The sequence below is a fragment of the Diadema antillarum genome, unplaced genomic scaffold (genome assembly GCF_040938485.1).
Source record: "Diadema antillarum isolate AM-2024a unplaced genomic scaffold, OU_Dant_1.0 scf00000023, whole genome shotgun sequence".
In the NCBI taxonomy this organism is placed as follows: domain Eukaryota; kingdom Metazoa; phylum Echinodermata; class Echinoidea; order Diadematoida; family Diadematidae; genus Diadema; species Diadema antillarum.
In genome coordinates, this window is record NW_027270912.1 from 1,860,199 (window position 1) to 1,879,096 (window position 18,898).

General features: G+C 39.5%; 1 protein-coding gene across 1 annotated transcript; it reads left to right on the top strand.

Moving 5' to 3' along the window:
• The first annotated feature begins 1,884 nt into the window (after positions 1-1,884).
• Positions 1,885-16,104, top strand: LOC139731924 (serine palmitoyltransferase 2-like). Its single transcript, XM_071642804.1, has 12 exons — positions 1,885-2,070; positions 5,083-5,250; positions 6,134-6,288; positions 7,071-7,216; positions 7,782-7,906; positions 9,078-9,171; positions 10,192-10,297; positions 10,727-10,946; positions 11,731-11,857; positions 12,581-12,716; positions 13,256-13,385; positions 15,540-16,104. The coding sequence occupies exons 1-12, from the start codon at positions 1,930-1,932 to the stop codon at positions 15,639-15,641; spliced, it is 1,650 nt and encodes a 549-aa protein (XP_071498905.1). The 5' UTR covers positions 1,885-1,929; the 3' UTR covers positions 15,642-16,104.
• Positions 16,105-18,898: the final 2,794 nt, after the last annotated feature.

Below are 18,898 nucleotides of genomic sequence, written 5' to 3' on the forward strand. Positions count from 1 at the left end.
AGTTTTTGAGAGATGTGTGTGTGTTTCATTTTTTTTTTTTAACCACTGCACAGGTGTACAGACAAACACAATTTTTTTCTTTCTTTTTTTTTTTGGGGGGGGGGGGGGAAGGAGAAGGGAGGGGGAGGGTTGGCATGGGGTCATTCAACTGCCAGTTTATATTGTGTTTCTCAGACTATTTGCATCAATTGATTATGGGGGGGGGGGGGGTTAAGTAGCTATCAATGAATGGTGGCAATACATATATCTAACAAGTATACCTACATGTTTTAGATGTGCATGATTAATGTATCATGTTGAGATTTCATGTATTGGCTCTACGAAGAAAGGAAGAGACAAACTGGTAATGCATTTTTGGGCAATAAAGTCGAATAAACTCAGACTCCTGAAGAAGGCATAGGGTATAAATTCATGCTTTATTGGCAAAAAAAAATGCATTACCAGTTTTGTTTCTTCATTTATATGTGTGTGTGTGTGTATATATATATATATATATATATATATATATATATATTGTATTTGCTCCGCGTATTGGCAGTACTAGAAATAGTAATAATAATGTCACAATAGAGTAATGCATTAAATTCATATTGCCTTGATTTTAATTCAAAATCAGAATTTTCTGGGGCCTCCCCCTTCGTCAGGGATGAAAGTGCCTATGAATTTTTGAATTTTTTTAACGTGAAAATTCATACATATATATATATATATATACAGATATATAAACTGTATCACAAACAGAATACATTGTACCTTCATTCAAATCAGAAGCAAATTGATGTCGGAGAGACATAAAAGATATATGAATGGAAATATACAGTTCTTATACATGTTTTTACCCCAATTGCAAAAGCTGTCACCATGCATCTTCACACAGAATTTCTGGGATGTTTAGGAATATGAAACCGCATAAGTGCCCACGAATCCATAATTTTTGTACATTCCCATGCATACAGATATCATGCTACTGTGCAGACTTTCTTTATGAATTGAAATAACTTAAATATATAAAGGCCCCTAATATAAGATGAATCAGTAATGTGCCCCCCAAAAATATGTGCACATTATATATATATATATATATATATATATATATATATATATATATATATATATATATATGACTCTCAGGTTACTAAAAAAAAAAGATCTGTTCTGCAGATGTTACAGAAAAAGCAAGTAAAAGGGAAAAAACATGTATATGAGTAATTTAATTAATTTATCTTCTTTGGGTAATGTATGGATGTTTATCAGGCCCTAGCTATTAAATTAGTTCAATGATCAAAGAGTGTGCAGCTGCTTGGTTCAAATCCCATTTGGAGTGTCATTCACGTTAGTCTCTTTCACTCTCTTTGTATTCATAAAATATGTGTAAGGTATAGTTACAGGCCACCTTTAGGTTGTATGCTGGGTTTGGGGTTTTGTTTTGTTTATCTATTTTTTTTGGGGGGGGGGTCCCAGGGTTTTTCTCTCTTATCATACACTCTTTTTCTTTTCCTTTTTTTTTTTTCTTTCGGAAAGTACTGTTTCTGGAGGATACAAAAACTGACTGTCAACTTCGTACACATCCCACTCCTACTCTTGTACTAGGATTTTGTTCGGGATTTTCAATACTTTTTACCCATGCGCTCTGGTTGTTGCACCTGTCAGTAGTACACTGTACTGTTTTTGTACAGTACTACTACTACGAGTAGTCATCCGACTTCACGTCGGTGAGCATTTTTGTGCACGCGAGAAACTCCGTGTTTAGCTAGCTGTGGTTAGGTGCGTTGTATGGCCTCATTTAGCAAAATATGCATATTCATGATGTACTCCTATCGCTCGACGCTCGGGATCGGATCGAGCGAGTTATGATGTAAGGTTTATTCCCTGTTGATAGCGTAAGCCGTAGTAAACCGGTGTGAGAGAGTCGCAAAACACTCCCAGAAGATGGCCTTACACAGGAGAAATGGAGCTCCTTATGGGAAGAATTTCTCAGATTTCGGCAAGAATGGCAGCGTTGCTTATTCCAACGGGCATCACAAGTCAAATGGAGTTCATTCGACTGCTTCTGCACCATGCGAACCCAAGGTTTGAATCATTGTGTGTTCGGCTTCTCTTGCCTGGCGACGTAGTGTTATGTGTAGGCCTTACCATGGCACGCCCAGCCTGCCTGTAATAAACCTGCACGCAGGCTAAATGCAGGGCGATGGTGTTGGGCAAGTTGCGGCGGCGGTGACAGCCTAAGTAGTAGTGGTAGGCCTACACTGCACTGAGCTGAGAGGCGTAGGCTTAATTGAAAAACGGAGCAAAACCCTTTTTCCTACGGTTGTTCGATTTCAATACACTACATCCATCTCCACTGTGAAGATTATATTTAGGTCCCTACAAACTAGAATATTTTATTAAGATTTACTCCTCTAATTAAACATACGTCTAGCTTGTTCCCACACTTGTGTAGAATCTTTTTAACCATTTTGCTAACCTGTTGTGTTGTCATGAGACTGGCATTTCATGAGTTACCAATGGTACTGTAAACATAAATTGTCTTATTCTCATTGACTAAGCCATTCAGTTGTATAAAAAACAGTGATAGCCTTTTATGTTAATGAAAGTGAATACAAAATAGTATGTCTTTTTGTTGGACCAGTCAATAGGTATCATACTCGTACTGTTAAACTACGGGTTAAAACTGCTGAATTAATAACATTTGCAGGTTGAATTGACTGCGTGTTTTGTCTGTCACTGCTGGTATCCATCTGTCAGCATCGATGCATCTAAACCTACCGCGCATCCATGTCCAGGGATGACATGCTCCGGCTGCCTGCTGGCAACTCAGAGATGAATTACATTGTTACTCACAATCCCTTTTCAACCAAAAAATCATGAAGTCTCCAGGGTTAGTAGTGATATGATGGGCTCTAATCAATGAATGCTGTCCCAGGTTATCTGTTTCATTCATTGTTAATGTTGCAGTTTGTTTCATTTTATCTTTTCTTTTGTTTTTTGTTAGTCTTTTTTTTTTTTTTTTGACGGAGGAAAAACATAAGGGCTGTGAGCTAGGAATATGAACCATCATCATGGACAAGCGTGCCGGAACACTTCTGGTTTTGGGGGGCAAAATCTCGATGGGGGCACATTTATATGATGGTGTGAGATCCTCAGCGAGGGAGCGAAGCAACCGAGCAGGGGGGAGGGGGGATACCCCCCTCCCACGGTAGGAACTTTTTGTTAATACAGAGTACAAAAGTTGCGTTTATAGAGCATTTAAAAACAACCAAATACATGTATCTAGGGAATTAGACATGGTTAAAAAAAAAAATCGCTGCGAAGGACTATGATTATAAAATGCGGGGGTACATTTATGTGACGCTGTGAGATCCTCACCGAGGGAGCGAAGCGACCGAGCGTGGGAGGGGGAACTCCCCTCCCCACTGTAGGGACTTTTTGTAAAAACAGAGCACAAAAGTCACGATTAAAGAGCATTTAAAAGCAAATTTCTAGGGAATTAAACAGAGTGAAAAAAATCACTGCTAAGGACTATGATTACCACGGTAACATATGGGGGTACATTCATGTGATGATGTGAGATCCTCGACGAGGGAGCAAAGCGACCGAGCGGGGAGGGTGTGGGAGGGGAATACCCCTCTCCCACGGTAGGGACTTTTTGTAAAAGCAGAGTATAAAAGCTGCATTTATAGAGCATTTTAAATGAAATTTCTAGGGAATTAAACGTAGTAAAAAAATCACTGCGAAGGACTATGATTATAACACACTGGGATACATTTACTGTATGTGACGGTGTGAGATCTTTGGCGAGGGTGTGGGAGGGGTTACCCCCCTCCCACAGTAGGGACTTTTTGTAAAAACAGAGTATAAAAGTCGCGTTTATAGCGCATATAACCAAATCAAATTTCTGGGGAATCAAACATAGTAAAAACAAATTACTGCGAAGGAAGTAAAAACAAATTACTGCGAAGGACTATGATCATAACTTATGAAAACTATTAATTTTACTATAAGTACGAGCAGAGCGAGCGAGGCACTTTCACTTTGCCATTCGTCTGAAATGTATTCATTAAAAGCTTCAATGTGATCGCATTGTTCGAGCAATAAAAATTATTTTCATATTGCTAGAAAGCATAGAAGAAGAGGAAAAATGTAATCTTTACTAAAGGTATGTTTCAGGGGGGCACACTCGAGGAAGTGAGGCTACCATCTATACACTAAATTTACTCATAAGTAAATATTAGTGTATAGATATGATAATAATGTATATTGTTAGTGTATTATAAAATTGCCCCGTTAAGGGCTAAAATCTCGCATTTTCAGTTATGAAATTGACAACTTTTAGACAAGAAAAGTGCCTTTATTGTTCATTTTGGTCTTTAAATAATTGATTAATTATTTGTTACAGGGGGTACTTGGGGGGGCCAAAAAAATTTATTTGCCCCCTCTGTTTCCCCCCCGCTTCTGAAAAATGGATTCATGAAAGTTGACCATGTTCATCTATTTGTATACAATGTCACACATGTGCTAATTTGGGGTCCCACCTCATGGTCCATGTAGGTTAATGATTAAACTGATGTTGAGTTATAAATGAATGACTGTTGCAGGACAAGTTGAAGGGAGGTTTTGGGGGGAGATTGTGTAATCATTTCATTAAAGCTGCTGTTTGATGTTTTTGATACTTTTTTTTGTCTCAGTGCTAGTGATTTAAATATCAATTTGATATATATATCAAAAGGAGTAAGATATTCATACAATCACAATACCCAAATATGCGAACTATTATCATATTTGACTGGAAGCTGTTCCAGGTTGTCAATACTTCTTTCATACCTGCAGAGTATATTGCAATGGAACTACTGTAGACTGATTTTTGTGTGAATGACATGAACCTTGTGGCATTAATAAGGAAAGGATTTATTGAATTTAGTCAATGTTATGCAGAATATGAATATGTGTCAGATTGCTTGGTGGAAAGTTTGAATTTGGCAGCTGACTTGACCCATACAATTTCTCACAATTCAAAAATGAAGAGTTGCTTTGCCGTCATACTGGCTAATTGGCCATTTGTTTCCATGTTTGGTTTCTCTGCAGGCGTACCAAGCTAACTTCCGTGAGTCCTTTGAGGAGGCTACTCTGCTCACTGCCTTCCTGACCTATTTTGGCTACATCGTCCTAGCGCTGGTCGGCTACGTCAGGGACTTCTTTCGAAATCTGGGGCTGTCCAAGAACCTAGCTGCCCAAGAGTCTCCCCAACTGGCGGTAGGTTTTGATCTCATCAATGTCTATGAGAAGTCTTGCATAAAATTCAAGTCATCATTTCTTGATGTTTCTATACGAGATTTTAATGTGGCCCAATATGGAATGTGTATTTTTGCCCATCCAAACTTTGGGTAGCATGCATTTAATATTTGTATATTATGTGAAAGTGTTACACTTTTGTCAATTGTATTCCTGACCCCTAGGTACCCAGGGATGTCAAGGACTTGCATCCATTCCAAGTTGGACAGGGATGTTAGCTTTTTTATTTTTTTTTCCCCCTGGGTGGGTCAGGAATGTCGTGGGGTTTGACAGAGGAAATTCACTTATTTTGGCCGGATGGGTCGGGAATATATCGCGTTTTGAGGACAAAAATTTACATTGAGGAGTATTTTTGAGTGCCTCAAATACTGTCCGACCGACCTGTCGGGGATTTCCGCTCAACTACTGAACTGCCTGTTAAGGACTTAGCCAGAGATTCCTACACAAACTTTGCCCCACCTGTCAGGGACTTGACCGCTACATGGCTGGGTAGTGTTTACATCCTAAAAATGCAACTCGATGCAAGTCCCATCCATCCTCAGGTACCCAGGGGTTAGGACAACAATTGACAAGTGCATATAAAACACAAAAGGAATCTTTATCAAATGGCTGTTTTCAACTTTTTCAAGATATATAAAGTACAAGTTTGTTGACTGATATTGAGCTTATGCAGAATTTACTCTCTTCAGCAGCTCCCATTTTTGTTATACCAATAATCATTTTTGAGAGATGTTACTAGTGTTGGATTGCACATGCATTTTGTGCTGATATGTGTCGAATATCTAATTTGAGTTTTCTTCAGTAATATGAGTGCTGTGGATGTAACTCCTGTCTCTCCATGCAGTCGTTCGTCCCGCTATACCAGGACTTTGACAGCTTCTTCACTCGTCACATGTACCGCAAGCTGAGAGATAACTGGAACGTGCCGATAGCCAGCCTGCCCGGGGCCAAGTTTGATCTGTGGGAGCGGTACAGCGACGACCACTTTTGGTCATTCAAGTATGTGCCACCTGCTTTTTTTCTCTCCTGAGCAGGAGAAGAAAAAAATAACAACAGTTATTACTTTTCATCTTATTTTTTCGTACAAGAAATTTCAGTTGTGATACGTCAGGAGGGGTTCATTTGTGTTGAGGCTTTCATCTCTAATAGTAGATGGATCTATCTTCTTTTATTAGAGTGATGTGAAGGGGGGGGGGGGTGCAATAAGATTCACAAGTTTTGCTGTTATTAGATCTCAGTTTGCTTCAAATTCCCCCTGTTTCTTAAACTGAGATGTTAAGATAAACTAAAATGTAATTACAGAGTCTCACCACGAAGCATATTCACCGTAAAACACAGAATGTGGTGTACACATTGAAGTCCATGGTGCAAAATATTGTATGAACACCTAGTGGCTTGATTTGTGATTGACTGTCAGAGATATGCTAGGTATTTTCAGAACTTGTTCGATGAGTGATTTTTCCTTTTTTTTTCATTGAAGTTATTCACCATACTTCTAACTTAGACTCTCTTCATTTTACATTGAAATCATGCGAAAGGTCAGGATTTTTTTTCTATCATTTTACGCAAGCCTGAACCACAATTAGTGGCCCTGGCTATTATTTGATTGACTAGCTGACCATTAAGAGATGGAAATGAATCAATGATTTCAGACAATGTAGACTGATTCTGATGGTAATATCTCCTTGAACCTTGTCAGTTGAAAGAGATTAGAGAGGAAGAGAAACTGAAATAGATGCTTATCTGCAATCTGACTTAGTATTCTTCTTCCAACAACACAGGCACTCTGGGACCACCAAGCCAGCAATAAACATTGGATCCTACAATTATCTGGGATTTGCAGAAAACCACGGCCCAAGAACAGATGCCGTGGAAAATACCACTCGTTACTATGGTAATGGGGTATGCAGCTCAAGACAAGAATTAGGTATGTTCGGATGTGCTCCATTAGTGGTCATGCTAAGCATTGTAGGGTTTTTAGTCATTAAAAACTGTCAACTGTAGTTTGTAGGTTTTGAATGCTGTTGCATGGGGGGGGGGGGGGAGACGTAACAATTTTCTTATAAAGTATCATCTTGAAGAAAATGTTGAATTAAATTTTGGAAAGAAAATATTGCAAACCACACTTTCCCAAACTTGGCAGTTTATGTTGTGCAATATTTATAGTCATATGTTAGTAACACATAATAGGCAGTTTCTCTCAACAAATGTAGTGCTGCTGAGACATTCCAGATGGCAGTACATAAAGATCACAAAATTTTTATATAGTTGCTTGTTTTAACGTGATTTGAAGGGAGTACTGGTATGAAATGAACACCTCCATCACAATCAGTGTGAGAGAAGACAACTATCAGCATTGACAAAGCTCAATCCTTTGTGCATATTCAGAAAAGGAAAAAGAGGGAGAAAATTTGACAGATCAGGGTCTTTGCCATCAGTTTCATCATCGTTTCTTCTTATTATTTATAATTTTTTCATGATTTGGTTTCCAGGTAACCTGGCCATACATGAAGACCTAGAGAGGCACATAGCAGAGTTCTGTGGACAGGAAGACGCCATCACGTTCGGCATGGGCTTTGCCACCAACGCCCTCAACATTCCCAGCCTCATGGGGAAGGTATGTGTCTTCTTTAATATGCAAGGCTGCACACTGGCACTGGTCTCATGGTCCAGGACCAGTAGAAATCACTGTCGGACCAGAAACTTTTTCAGAAATGGACCAGTAAAAAGATAAAATAGAAAAACTGGGTATCTGCTGGTCCGAAAAACATGTTGGACCAGTAGAAAAAATGTGTTAGCGTGCAGCCCTGTCTTATGTGTCTGCCATACTGTTTGGATGGTTTCAGGCACAGATAGATCCGTATAATTATGGGTGCTTAAACTCTTAAAGAATCCAGTTAGATCAATTCACAATTTGGATGTGTGATGGTACAAGTATAATGCAAGAGGCCGTATTTTGTAGCACATTATTATAGAAAGAATTGGTCACCCAATAAAACCTAGTGATATGACTTACGTTTCAGTTAATCGAATGTGTGGCTTTGTCAATGCTATGAAGAATAACTGGCCATACTGGTGAGAGATTTATGTAATAGCAGGGTGTAACTGAACAGTATATATTTTCTATATTATTATTTTTTTTTAATTCTTGCAAATAAAGCCAAAACCAGTCTGCACACAGCTGTACACAAACCGAACTCCTCCCGCAGAGCACATCTCATACACAACCATAGCTATCTCTTATCGGCAATGAAAGAATAAATCCTGTCTTTTCTTCTCAAGTTTAGAAAAAAAAAAAAATGCTAGCCCTTATGAGGGAATAAAAAGATGATATATTTTAATGTGTTACAGGTATGTGTAAGCGAAAGAACTGCAGAGCTCAACAGAAAATGTGGCATGACCTTATAATTTTGATTGCGTCAAAGCCACAAAGATGAACAATAATGGGTACCTACTTATAAGCAATAAAAAAAAGATAGGCATCTTTAACATGAAGTGAAACTGCAAGGATATATGTCTATTTCTTGTCTACAGATGGATGGCACAACTAACTCAGTTGAAAAGAAGAGTTCTCATTAACCTCATGTTTATATCACTTGATAGGTAGCTAGATCGGAGAGATAGAGAGAGAAAGGGAGAGATTCATGTGCTGTTGCAATGAGACACTTGTTTTTGACAAAATGTTTTTGCAGACTTTTGAACATTAAGACCACAGAACTAGGGATAAAAGGCTCTTTTTAACCTCATGCCACTCACTCCAACTCTTTTTATCCTTCGATCTGCCCCAGGGGTGCCTCATAGTCAGCGACAGACTGAACCATTCATCGCTGGTTCTCGGCATTCGGCTGTCTGGGGCCTCTGTCAGAGTCTTTGAGCACAATAGTGAGTTCAACCTTTTAACATACTTTCCCCCCACCCCCACCACCCCTCCATTTCACAGCTTTGTTCCAGAGTTTGAATGGTTGCTGTGAGCTGGGTCTTCCCCCCCCCCCCCCATATGTGAGTCAAAAGAGAGCAGCTGTGCTCTATGCCAGATGACTTGCAGTCATTACAATCGACTTGGATGAAGGGAACTGCAATGAAAGCAGTGTCGAGGAGATAGCCTTTAAAGGGACAGAAAATATTTTTTTCTTCTTACCTGCCTGCAGTGAGTACCCCCCTTATTTCTCCCCACCCCCATTCCCGGGCGGATCCAGGAATTTCATAAAAGGGGGGGGGGGCGCAAACAATATTTCTGGTGCTACTTCCGGGTTTCATCTAATTTTTTCCCCTTTTTATTTCTTTTGTTTAAACAACAAAGGGGTGTGTGCGCCCAGTGTGCCCCTATCCCCCCCCCCCCTTGATCCACCACTGATTCCAGTGTTTGTGTGTGTATGGATGATACTCTTGTTTATTGATGCAAACAGATATGATTTTGGGGCTGTCAGATTATCTTCGGTTCATTAGCAGTCAGCTGACCTGAAATCTCATGCTTGTCTATATTAAAACACATTTTGCACAGTATCAGATTATAAAACTTTGTATGTAATATCAAGAGTTGTTGTTGATTTTTTTTCCAGATACCAGCAAGTATTGTCCAGGTAATGGAAGCAGAGGAGTGCAATATGGTATTGATATGATTTAATATGATTAGACTCAACAAGTCTCCTCCATGTTCCTAAATAAACCAGTGACGTGGAAATAACAGCAATCTGGGGAAAAAAAAAGTTGTGCATGAATCTTTTTCATTACAATGGTGATGGTTATACAAAAATTTTTAAAGAGCAAAAACCATTGTGCTGCAAGAGCTCCTGATGTATTTTACAATACAATCTATGTTATCAGGATTTTTTTTTTTTTTTTTTTTTTGCTCTTTTGGAAGTGGTTTGTCACATGAATGTGTTCATTTCTTGATGATTACAGATATGGAGAGCCTGGAGAAGCTGCTAAGGAAAGCGATCGTTGATGGTCAGCCCAGGACCCATCGTCCCTGGAAGAAGATTCTTATAATTGTGGAAGGAATCTACAGGTACTTGGATACCAGAGTGATGATGATGGTGATGATAATGATGCCAGGTGATGCCAGATGATGATGATGATGGTGGTGGTGATGTTAGTAGTGGTGATGATGATGATGATGGTGATGATGATGATGATGATGATGATGATAATGATGATGATGATGATGATGTTGGTGATAATGGTGGTGGTGGTGGTGGTGGTGATGATGGTGAAGATTATGGTGTTGGTGATGGTGGTGGTGGTGGTGGTGATGATGATGGTGGTGATGGTGATGAAGGTGACGATGGTGAGGATGATAATGATGATAAGATGGTGCAGTAGTAATAGTAGGAGAAGCAGGAGCAGAAAATGCCACCCAAACCCTTGAGTTGAGAGGACTTGTGATGGGATAAAACGTTTGGTTATTCCCCTCCTTTTCTTCTCCTCCTCCCTACAGCATGGAGGGGTCAGTGGTCAGGTTACCTGAGGTCATTGCCTTGAAGAAAAAGTACAAGTGCTACTTGTACCTGGACGAGGCCCACAGCATTGGAGCCATCGGAGAAACGGGGCGGGGTGTCATAGAGTACTTTGGTCTGAACCCGAAGGACGTGGACATTATGATGGGCACGTTCACCAAGAGTTTTGGTGGAGCAGGAGGATACATTGCCGGATCCAAGGTAAGCTGAGCCCATGGACATTTCCTGTTGATTCTTTTGAAGAGGAAGGTGTAGCATTGACTGCAGTAAGACATGACGAGAATTGTGTGCAGTAAGACAAATCTGAGGAAAAGAAGCTTTCATTTTGAAATGACCGTATTTACAAGGCCCAAACACGGCATTATGACTCGTCGATTGCTGACACTTCCAAGCTAGTATGAAATGCATTCATGTATGCCCTATTCCATGTTCTATGTTTAGAATTGAAGGGAGCTTGAAAAGCTGATGTGCATTCGGGGGATACCTGATATTATGAGCCAGAAAGGTGTGGCATTATGCTCTACTTGGAGGAGTGACGTGATTAGAAATTTTTGTTGAAAGGAAGGCATCATTGATACAAAATCAATTCCTGTATTCACAGTCAAAATGTTTGTTTCATGATGGGTGATTAGACATTTTTGTTGAAAGGAAAGCATCAATGACACAAAATCAGCTAGTAAATTACTGTTTTCATAGTCAAAATGTTTGTTTGTTGATGGATAATTAGACGTTTTTGTTGAAAGGAAAGCATCATTGATACAAAATCAGCTGGCAAATTACCGTATTCACAGTCAAAATGTTTGTTGGTGATGGGTCCGAGTGTCCCACTGGAGATGTAGTGTTTTATGTGCAGAACAAAGTCAGTGTGTCCTTCGGCGCCAAATCGTGAATATTTGGAAAGAGCATGCACATCATGTTCATCATGAAATGGAGGAATCAGACTTGATTGTTCCTTCTATTTCCACCGGTGTCTGCGTCATGGCAGAACATGGTGGATCACATCAGGATCCATTCCCACAGCTCCACCTACGCCAGCTCCACCCCGGCACCAGTGGTGGAACAGGTCCTGAGTACCCTGAAGACCATCATGGGCAAAGATGGAACCACAGTGGGTGAGTAAGACCTGGACCAACTTACTCCTCCGTATTCCTCACACAACGATCTATGGTAGTCCCATGGTTGTATTTTTCACTCTAAGTATATTGATGTAAATTGTGTTCATTATATCTGCAAATATCAGCCAATCTAGCATTAATAAGATTAAGTGAAATACCATGGTTTCAAAGATAACAAGAATGTCAGAAATTGCAAGAATCATGTCATCTTAGGAAAAAGAATTCCTATCTGATACTCCTAAGGTAGCAGTGTAAAAGTAAGTTCAAAATCATAGAGCTTGGCTCATCTTTACAACACTCATGGACTTCGCCAATCAACTGCTAAGAGAGATCCCAACTTGTAATACTGATGCTTGCATGTCATGTTTTTCTCAGTCCGATATTCATACTGATGCACACTGTTTGAGTTTAAGAAAAGAAAATGCTTGCCAAGTGATTGAATGGCTACAAGGGGATGTTTCATAAAGCTGTTCTTAAAGTTACAAACGACTGAAGAACGAGTGGTGATCAGTTCTTGTGCTGAATTACTGAAATTCTGATAAGTATAGCACATCAGAAATGATCACCAGTCATTAAGTTGTTCATAACTTTAAGAACAGCATTATGAAACACCCCCTGTTTTCCTACTCGTGGGATTTATGAAGCATTGTATCTGTATAAGTGGCTCTTCAGTGAGTGAAATGTAATAACTGGCTGTTTCTACGTTCCATATTCCCGCAGGCCAAGAACGAATCCAGGCCCTGAAGAGGAACACACAGTATTTCAGGAAGCGCATGAGGGATATGGGCTTCATTGTCTATGGGAATGATGACTCACCGGTTGTGCCTATCCTGCTCTACATGCCTGCGAAAATTGGGTGAGAAAAAAGGGATTCCTTCCTCCCTTCCCTCCTCCCCCTTCACCTTTCAAAATGCCATATTTGCCAGAGATGAAGAAATGTTATTTACTCTGTGGAGAGTCTGTGTTTATGTGTGGTGTTTGTGTATGCATGTGATAGTTTTGAATCACATGACTTTAAACAATGGCGAACATGTCTTGCTTACACTTGTGTTTTCGAACAGTAACACTAAGTTCATCCATGGTTCAAGTGATATCTGCTTTGGACGACTCGATTTTCTGGTTATGACTTATTAATCTTAATAGTGTCTCGTTAATGTATATGATTCTCAAACATATAACGCGTACTCACTCACTGTAATCAGTGTGTTGTGCACCTGTGTGTAGCGAAAGAATCGTCCCTGGAGAGAAAAGTATCTTGTGTCATCACTTCATGACTGTCAGCAGTATTTAAATGGTACTTTGATGGTGCTTTGACAAGTCAGTTGAAAAATTTAACAAAGCATCTCCTCAAGTGATCTGCAAATAAATCTTGCCGTACCCCCCTCGTGCACACAGGTGCTTTGCTCGGGAGTGTCGCAAGAGAGGCCTGGCCGTTGTCGTGGTTGGCTTCCCGGCCACGCCTATCATTGAGGGGAGGGCGCGGATATGCCTGTCGGCCGCCCACTCCATGGAAATGCTGGAAGAGGTGAGTTAAGAGGAGGCAGAAGCCATTTTCTCACACACCCATAATTAACGGTGTTTGAAAATGGATTTTTGCAGTGTGATGCAATAACTGTTAATTCTTGTGTGTGGACACACACACACACACACTCACAAATGAACTCTTGTGATACTTATTACTGTGTGAAATCAGTCATGCTTGATATTTTTTCAAACTCGCGCGATAATTTGCTCTGTGCCATGTGTGTTAAGGGCACACGAAGACACCATTAAGTTTTTATCCCACAATGCAATTCACCACAACAGGGTCCACGGGTCCACAGGCTAAGATGCCTAGGGTCACATTCCATTTATTTGTTTAGGCGTGGAGCCATCTGGAAATTCAATGCGCTTCAATTGCAGCCAAGTGATTTTTTTTTTTTTGGGGGGGGGTTGTTCCAGCTTTATTTTTTGAAACTGTCCCTATAATTTGTCCTGCTTGACGTGCAGCATATAAAATCTTTTTTTTATGCCTCCGCAACGAAGTGGCCGGAGGCATTATGTTTTCGGGTCGTCCGTCCGTCCGTCCGTCCGTACGTCCGTACGTCCGTACGTCCGTACGTCCGTACGTCCGTACGTCCGTCCGTACGTCCGTCCGTACGTCCGTCCGTCCCGTTTTGTTTTTGTCGATATCTCAAGAACCGTGTGGTGGTTTTACATCAAACTTGGTATGAGGGTATATCCTTGGGGGATAATACTTTGTGTGGATTTTAGGGTCACAGGGTCAAAGGTCAAAGGTCACAGGTTTTTTGTGAAAAAAAAATTGAAATTTCATGTTTTTCTCCATATCTCGCAAATGGTTCAAGGTATCTTCATGGAACTTAGTATATATGCTTGTACCGATGGGCAGTGATTATCTAGGGAAGTTGGGGGTCATGGGTCAAAGGTCAGGGGTCAAAGGTCAAGGTCAACTCTTCAAAATATCACTACTTTCCTTAAAATGCAATATGCCTGAAGGTTTTTTTTTTTTTTAACTTGATGTATGGCATGTATTACCCAATATATATTTTTGGGGAAGTTTCTTGCCAAAAGGTCAAAGGTCAAAAGGTAAAAGGTCAAGTGAAAGTGCTAAATTGCACTTTTTCCTCCATATCTCTAAAGTAACTCAAGGTATCATCTTGAAACTTACATATTTATGCATGTTCAACCTAACAGTGATTCTCTTTGGAACTGTGAGGTTTAGATAATGCTATTTTCCCATTTGATACTGAAATTATACTTTTTCTCAATACCTTGAAAATTACTCAATGCATAAACTTATAAAAGGGTCAAAAGTCAAGTTAAAATCATCAGTTCCCCAAATACCTGCACTCTGACATTTTAATCATTCATCCAATTGAACCTAGTTCTAGGAAAGTGAACATTCAGCACATTTGTGTCAAACCTGTCATTTTGATATTTTGCCAATTGTGTGAAACTGTCATCACACATTGTCAAGACATTGTACTATAGACCTATTAGGAGAACCATGCATTATGGCGGAGGCATATCAGTAGCCATAGCGATATATCTAGTTTCATCATGATGCAAAAACTGAACTGTTTGTCAATGCAGCAAGTTTCTGATCATCAACTGTTTGTGCTTTGATTCACAAAAGACAATGCAGCAGCTTTTATCCACCAAAATTGATACAGTCTGAGGCTCTGCACGGAAAAGATTCACCTTCACTCAAGTGAATGACATCAAATTTTCGTTTCATTGTAACCTCTTTTGATTAGTTCATCCATTGAGTTACAAGACATATGGCAAAAGATTCAGCGAGTCCCTCATGTCTTCGCTGTTGCTCTCATGCTCTTATGTGATTATTTCTAACTGTTTCCCATGCATAATGTTACTTGGGCTGGGGGGATAATTGATAAGGCCAATGTCTGTGACACAATTCTCTTGCATCATGTGGTGCCAATTTCATTTACCTTATCAAGATTTACCAAACTGTTAGTAAGTGCAATTTTTATGGGTGTATTTTTCATTTTCTCATTATAATGGTGTTCCCATTGTTTCATATATTTTAAAAGTTGCCAATGATGGTCTGTTAGTTTTTGTGTGCATTCTTTATTTACATATTTTTGGAATATGTTTTCAATTCTTTCAGAAGAGTCAATGTTGATATGGGGACTCTATTATGTGTGTTTGATTCCAGGCCTTACGGATCTTAGATGAGGTTGGTGATTTACTGGGTGTCAAGTACTCAACTCGTCATCAGGTAGAAGACAAGACAGATACCAAAACCAAAGCTGACTGAACACCACCCTACCATGTACCTCATCCTTCCCCTCAACATCTCTGATACCCGCACATCGATTGCTTGAAATCTTCTTGATCGCTTCGCAGATGAATCTTTATTTGAATCAAATTCACTTTTGTTGATGATTTTTTTTTTCTTCAAATTGTGTTTCAAGATTGATTTGAGTTCTGGGAGAATTCTGTCTATGACATGTGTGAGGAATATGCAGTAGCATCACTGCAAAAATTGAGCATCGTCCTTTGATGTTCCCAGACACATTTGACTAGAACATACTGAATTGGGGAGAACTTTATTGTAAGAGGTCTGCGCTGGGAGTAAAAACCACCGACTAACAAACATGGGCATGTCACCAGTGAAGGTGCTAGACTGAAGAGAGCCGTGAAAGTAGATCTTTTTGAAGAAATCTGATCCGTATTCATTGATGAGAAACAAACAGGATGTGAATGGGCGGAGACAGTACTTTGGATTAATTGTCAATATTTTTTTAATCATATCTGACAATTATATTTACACCAAGTGTGTGAAATCTAAGGTGTCGGCAACATTCATCAATATGCCGAGAAAGCCGCAAATATTGCTAATGGCTCGAGAAGAATATATGATAGATGTTATGTTTATCACTTTTGCTGGGTGCATTGTTTCTCACTAGCTGGCATATGATATTCATGTATGGTGGATTGTTTCCTTCCAAATGGATAGACAACTAACATTGTGGCAACTGCTGTATACGCCATATGTTTCGCGAGTCTAAATTTTCGCGAATCGGGACTTCCCGGCAATTTTGTGTGGTTAAATTCGCGATCGTGGAGTCCTGTGCTGAACGGAGAAATGTATACGCGTACGTCACATTCATATCGGCATCAGAGTCGATATTTTTGCATGTTTTTAATTGCGCGAATAGCAGCTGACTCGTGAATTTCGCGAAAATATAAGCCTCGTCAAATATTCGGCGTATACAGTAAGTTTGACCCAACTTATTATGAAAACAGAATTATGTGAGACAAAAAAATAATAATGCTGCAAATTGCTCATTTTCCCTTATAAGTACTTGATTGCATTCTTGATTGCACTGGACCTGTGCAAGCTTTTCTGTTGACAAAGTGTGTATTGATGTTATTGCTTGTCTTTCCCATGGTCATTCATTTTTTATTTGGGATTAGTTTGTCACATCAAAGGTCTTTGACGTTTAGCCTTATGCAAGCACCACTGGCCAGCAAACTAGTTTTAAAACATATTGTCTTTTTATTTCTTGGGGAAATTAAAGGATTCTCGCATACCATATGTTGTTTTGAGGCTCTCAGAAACTGTGCAATTCCTGCACAAAGCCCTTGTCAGATTTTTTTTTTCTGCCATTGCAGTGTAAAAGCTTTTAAATATAAATGTTATTATTTCCGCCAAGATACTTTCATGGCACACGTCAGATGTTGTGCTATACAAGAAACGAAAAAGTACTGGTAACGTTTGTAACTCTCTCTGTATCATAATCCATTTTGTTAGAATTCAAGCCCGTGATAGTGGTTGGTTTATTTATTCAGATCTCTTCCCTGAAAGACTTTGAAGAGAAGAGGCATTATATAGCAGGATGCATTATTTGGTTCATTTTTTTCAGCTGATGGTAGCTAGACAAGCTGCTGTATGAAGCTATGGAAAGATGTTGCAAAAATAGAACTTCATGTACCATCGGTATCCCTCCATTTTCAGAAAAATTGAAAGTTTTGTTGTTTTGTTCAGACTTACATTCTTGCATTCACATGTGCATGAAGTCAGATAGAGGCTAGGTCACCGTGGGCATGGTCAGCAAAATCTCTGGAAAGCCCAGATAAATTGGCATGTCGTGTGCATTGATGCCAGTTGTCAGGCAAAAGCCTAAGTTCAGGCCGTGGTAGTATCAAAGTTCAGGCTCTTTCGTCATACAACGAGGCTTCATTTCGATGTATTTTAGGCCCTCCCTTTCATTCTAACTGGCATCCCTGCGCGTGGAATTTTAACCAATCACATCGTCTCATCATTCACCACCGAATTTGTGGGCAAAGACGTAGAGTGGAGTATTCTGAGGTGGAGTGTTTGAAAGAAATGCTCACATATATGTCGGCGCAGTTGCCATGACATTGCCAAGCCCATCTTTCACGCTGCCCAAGGCCAACAAAAAGCAGTTTACTGAGGAGCACTCAGTATACATGCTAACTACATGGTTTGTTATTTATATAATTTTAAGGCAGCCCTATAATTTATTGGTTAGGGGTTATACCACAGCATTTGTTATGAGGTACTGGGATATTTTCTCACAAATGTACTCATTTTTTTTGGGGGGGGGGGGGGGGATTGTGTCTATTTGTCTAATCCTTGCAACAAGAGTAGATTGTACGTATCATCAGTACTGAAAAATGTTTGTTTTTACGGTAGAATCTTAATGAGTGTTTTGTGAGTTCCGGTAGACCTTGAAGTGTATTAGATTGACAATTTATTAGCAAATGCCCCAATCACGACAGAGGTCTTAGTATCAGCGGCGGCTTTGGATGTTGCTCCATAAGTAAAGACTTTCATGCTACAGTAGTGCTTCAACAGATTATCACCCATAATAGCATCTCCAAAAAAAAGAAAAAAAAAAAAAAACGGGGACAAATTTTAGGAGTAGAGAGTCATTCCGTTGGCCAGCTTTTAGTTCAGTTCTGCCCTTTTGAGATGAAAACTCCAGTCGAATGACATCTTGGTGAATATGTTTCAACATGAATTGTTAACATAGCCAGGATTGAGACCACAGAGTTTACCTTGTGCACAGAATCTGATAGCAATGGTGAGTGCATATTTTTGTGTGAACAGTGAATGTGTTTGTGTTTGTGTGTGTGTGTGTGTGTGTGTGTGTGTGTGTGTGCATGCGCATCTGAGTGATTTTATGCAAAGTTCACATTTATTGGTATGCTTTTTCAAATTCAGTAGGAGATGATATATATTGCAGCCCTTGTAATATTTTAATTGGCAATGTACAAAGACCTATGACGTCAACTTGTCGGCGATAGATGCATTTTGCTATAATGAAATTTGATTACTTTTTCCTTTCCTGAATATGAATGATATTTGTATGATTTGATTCGCTGATACTGTACATAATAATCAGTGATCGATGAAATTTGCTTACTGTGTATATTGTTTGCTAATTTACATATACGGAAAGGGGCCTTTTATAATGATTCTTATATTGGTTTGTTATGGAAGGTGTACTAAAAAAAATAAATAACCACCAGGTACACAGTTTT

Excerpts from the sequence above, each read along its gene's own strand:
- LOC139731924 (XM_071642804.1), top strand. The coding sequence starts at position 1,930 with ATGGCCTTACACAGGAGAAATGGAGCTCCTTATGGGAAGAATTTCTCA. Across the intron at positions 7,217-7,781 it reads CAGCTCAAGACAAGAATTAG|GTAACCTGGCCATACATGAA; the intron begins GTATGTTCGGAT and ends TTTGGTTTCCAG. Across the intron at positions 9,172-10,191 it reads CAGAGTCTTTGAGCACAATA|ATATGGAGAGCCTGGAGAAG; the intron begins GTGAGTTCAACC and ends TGATGATTACAG.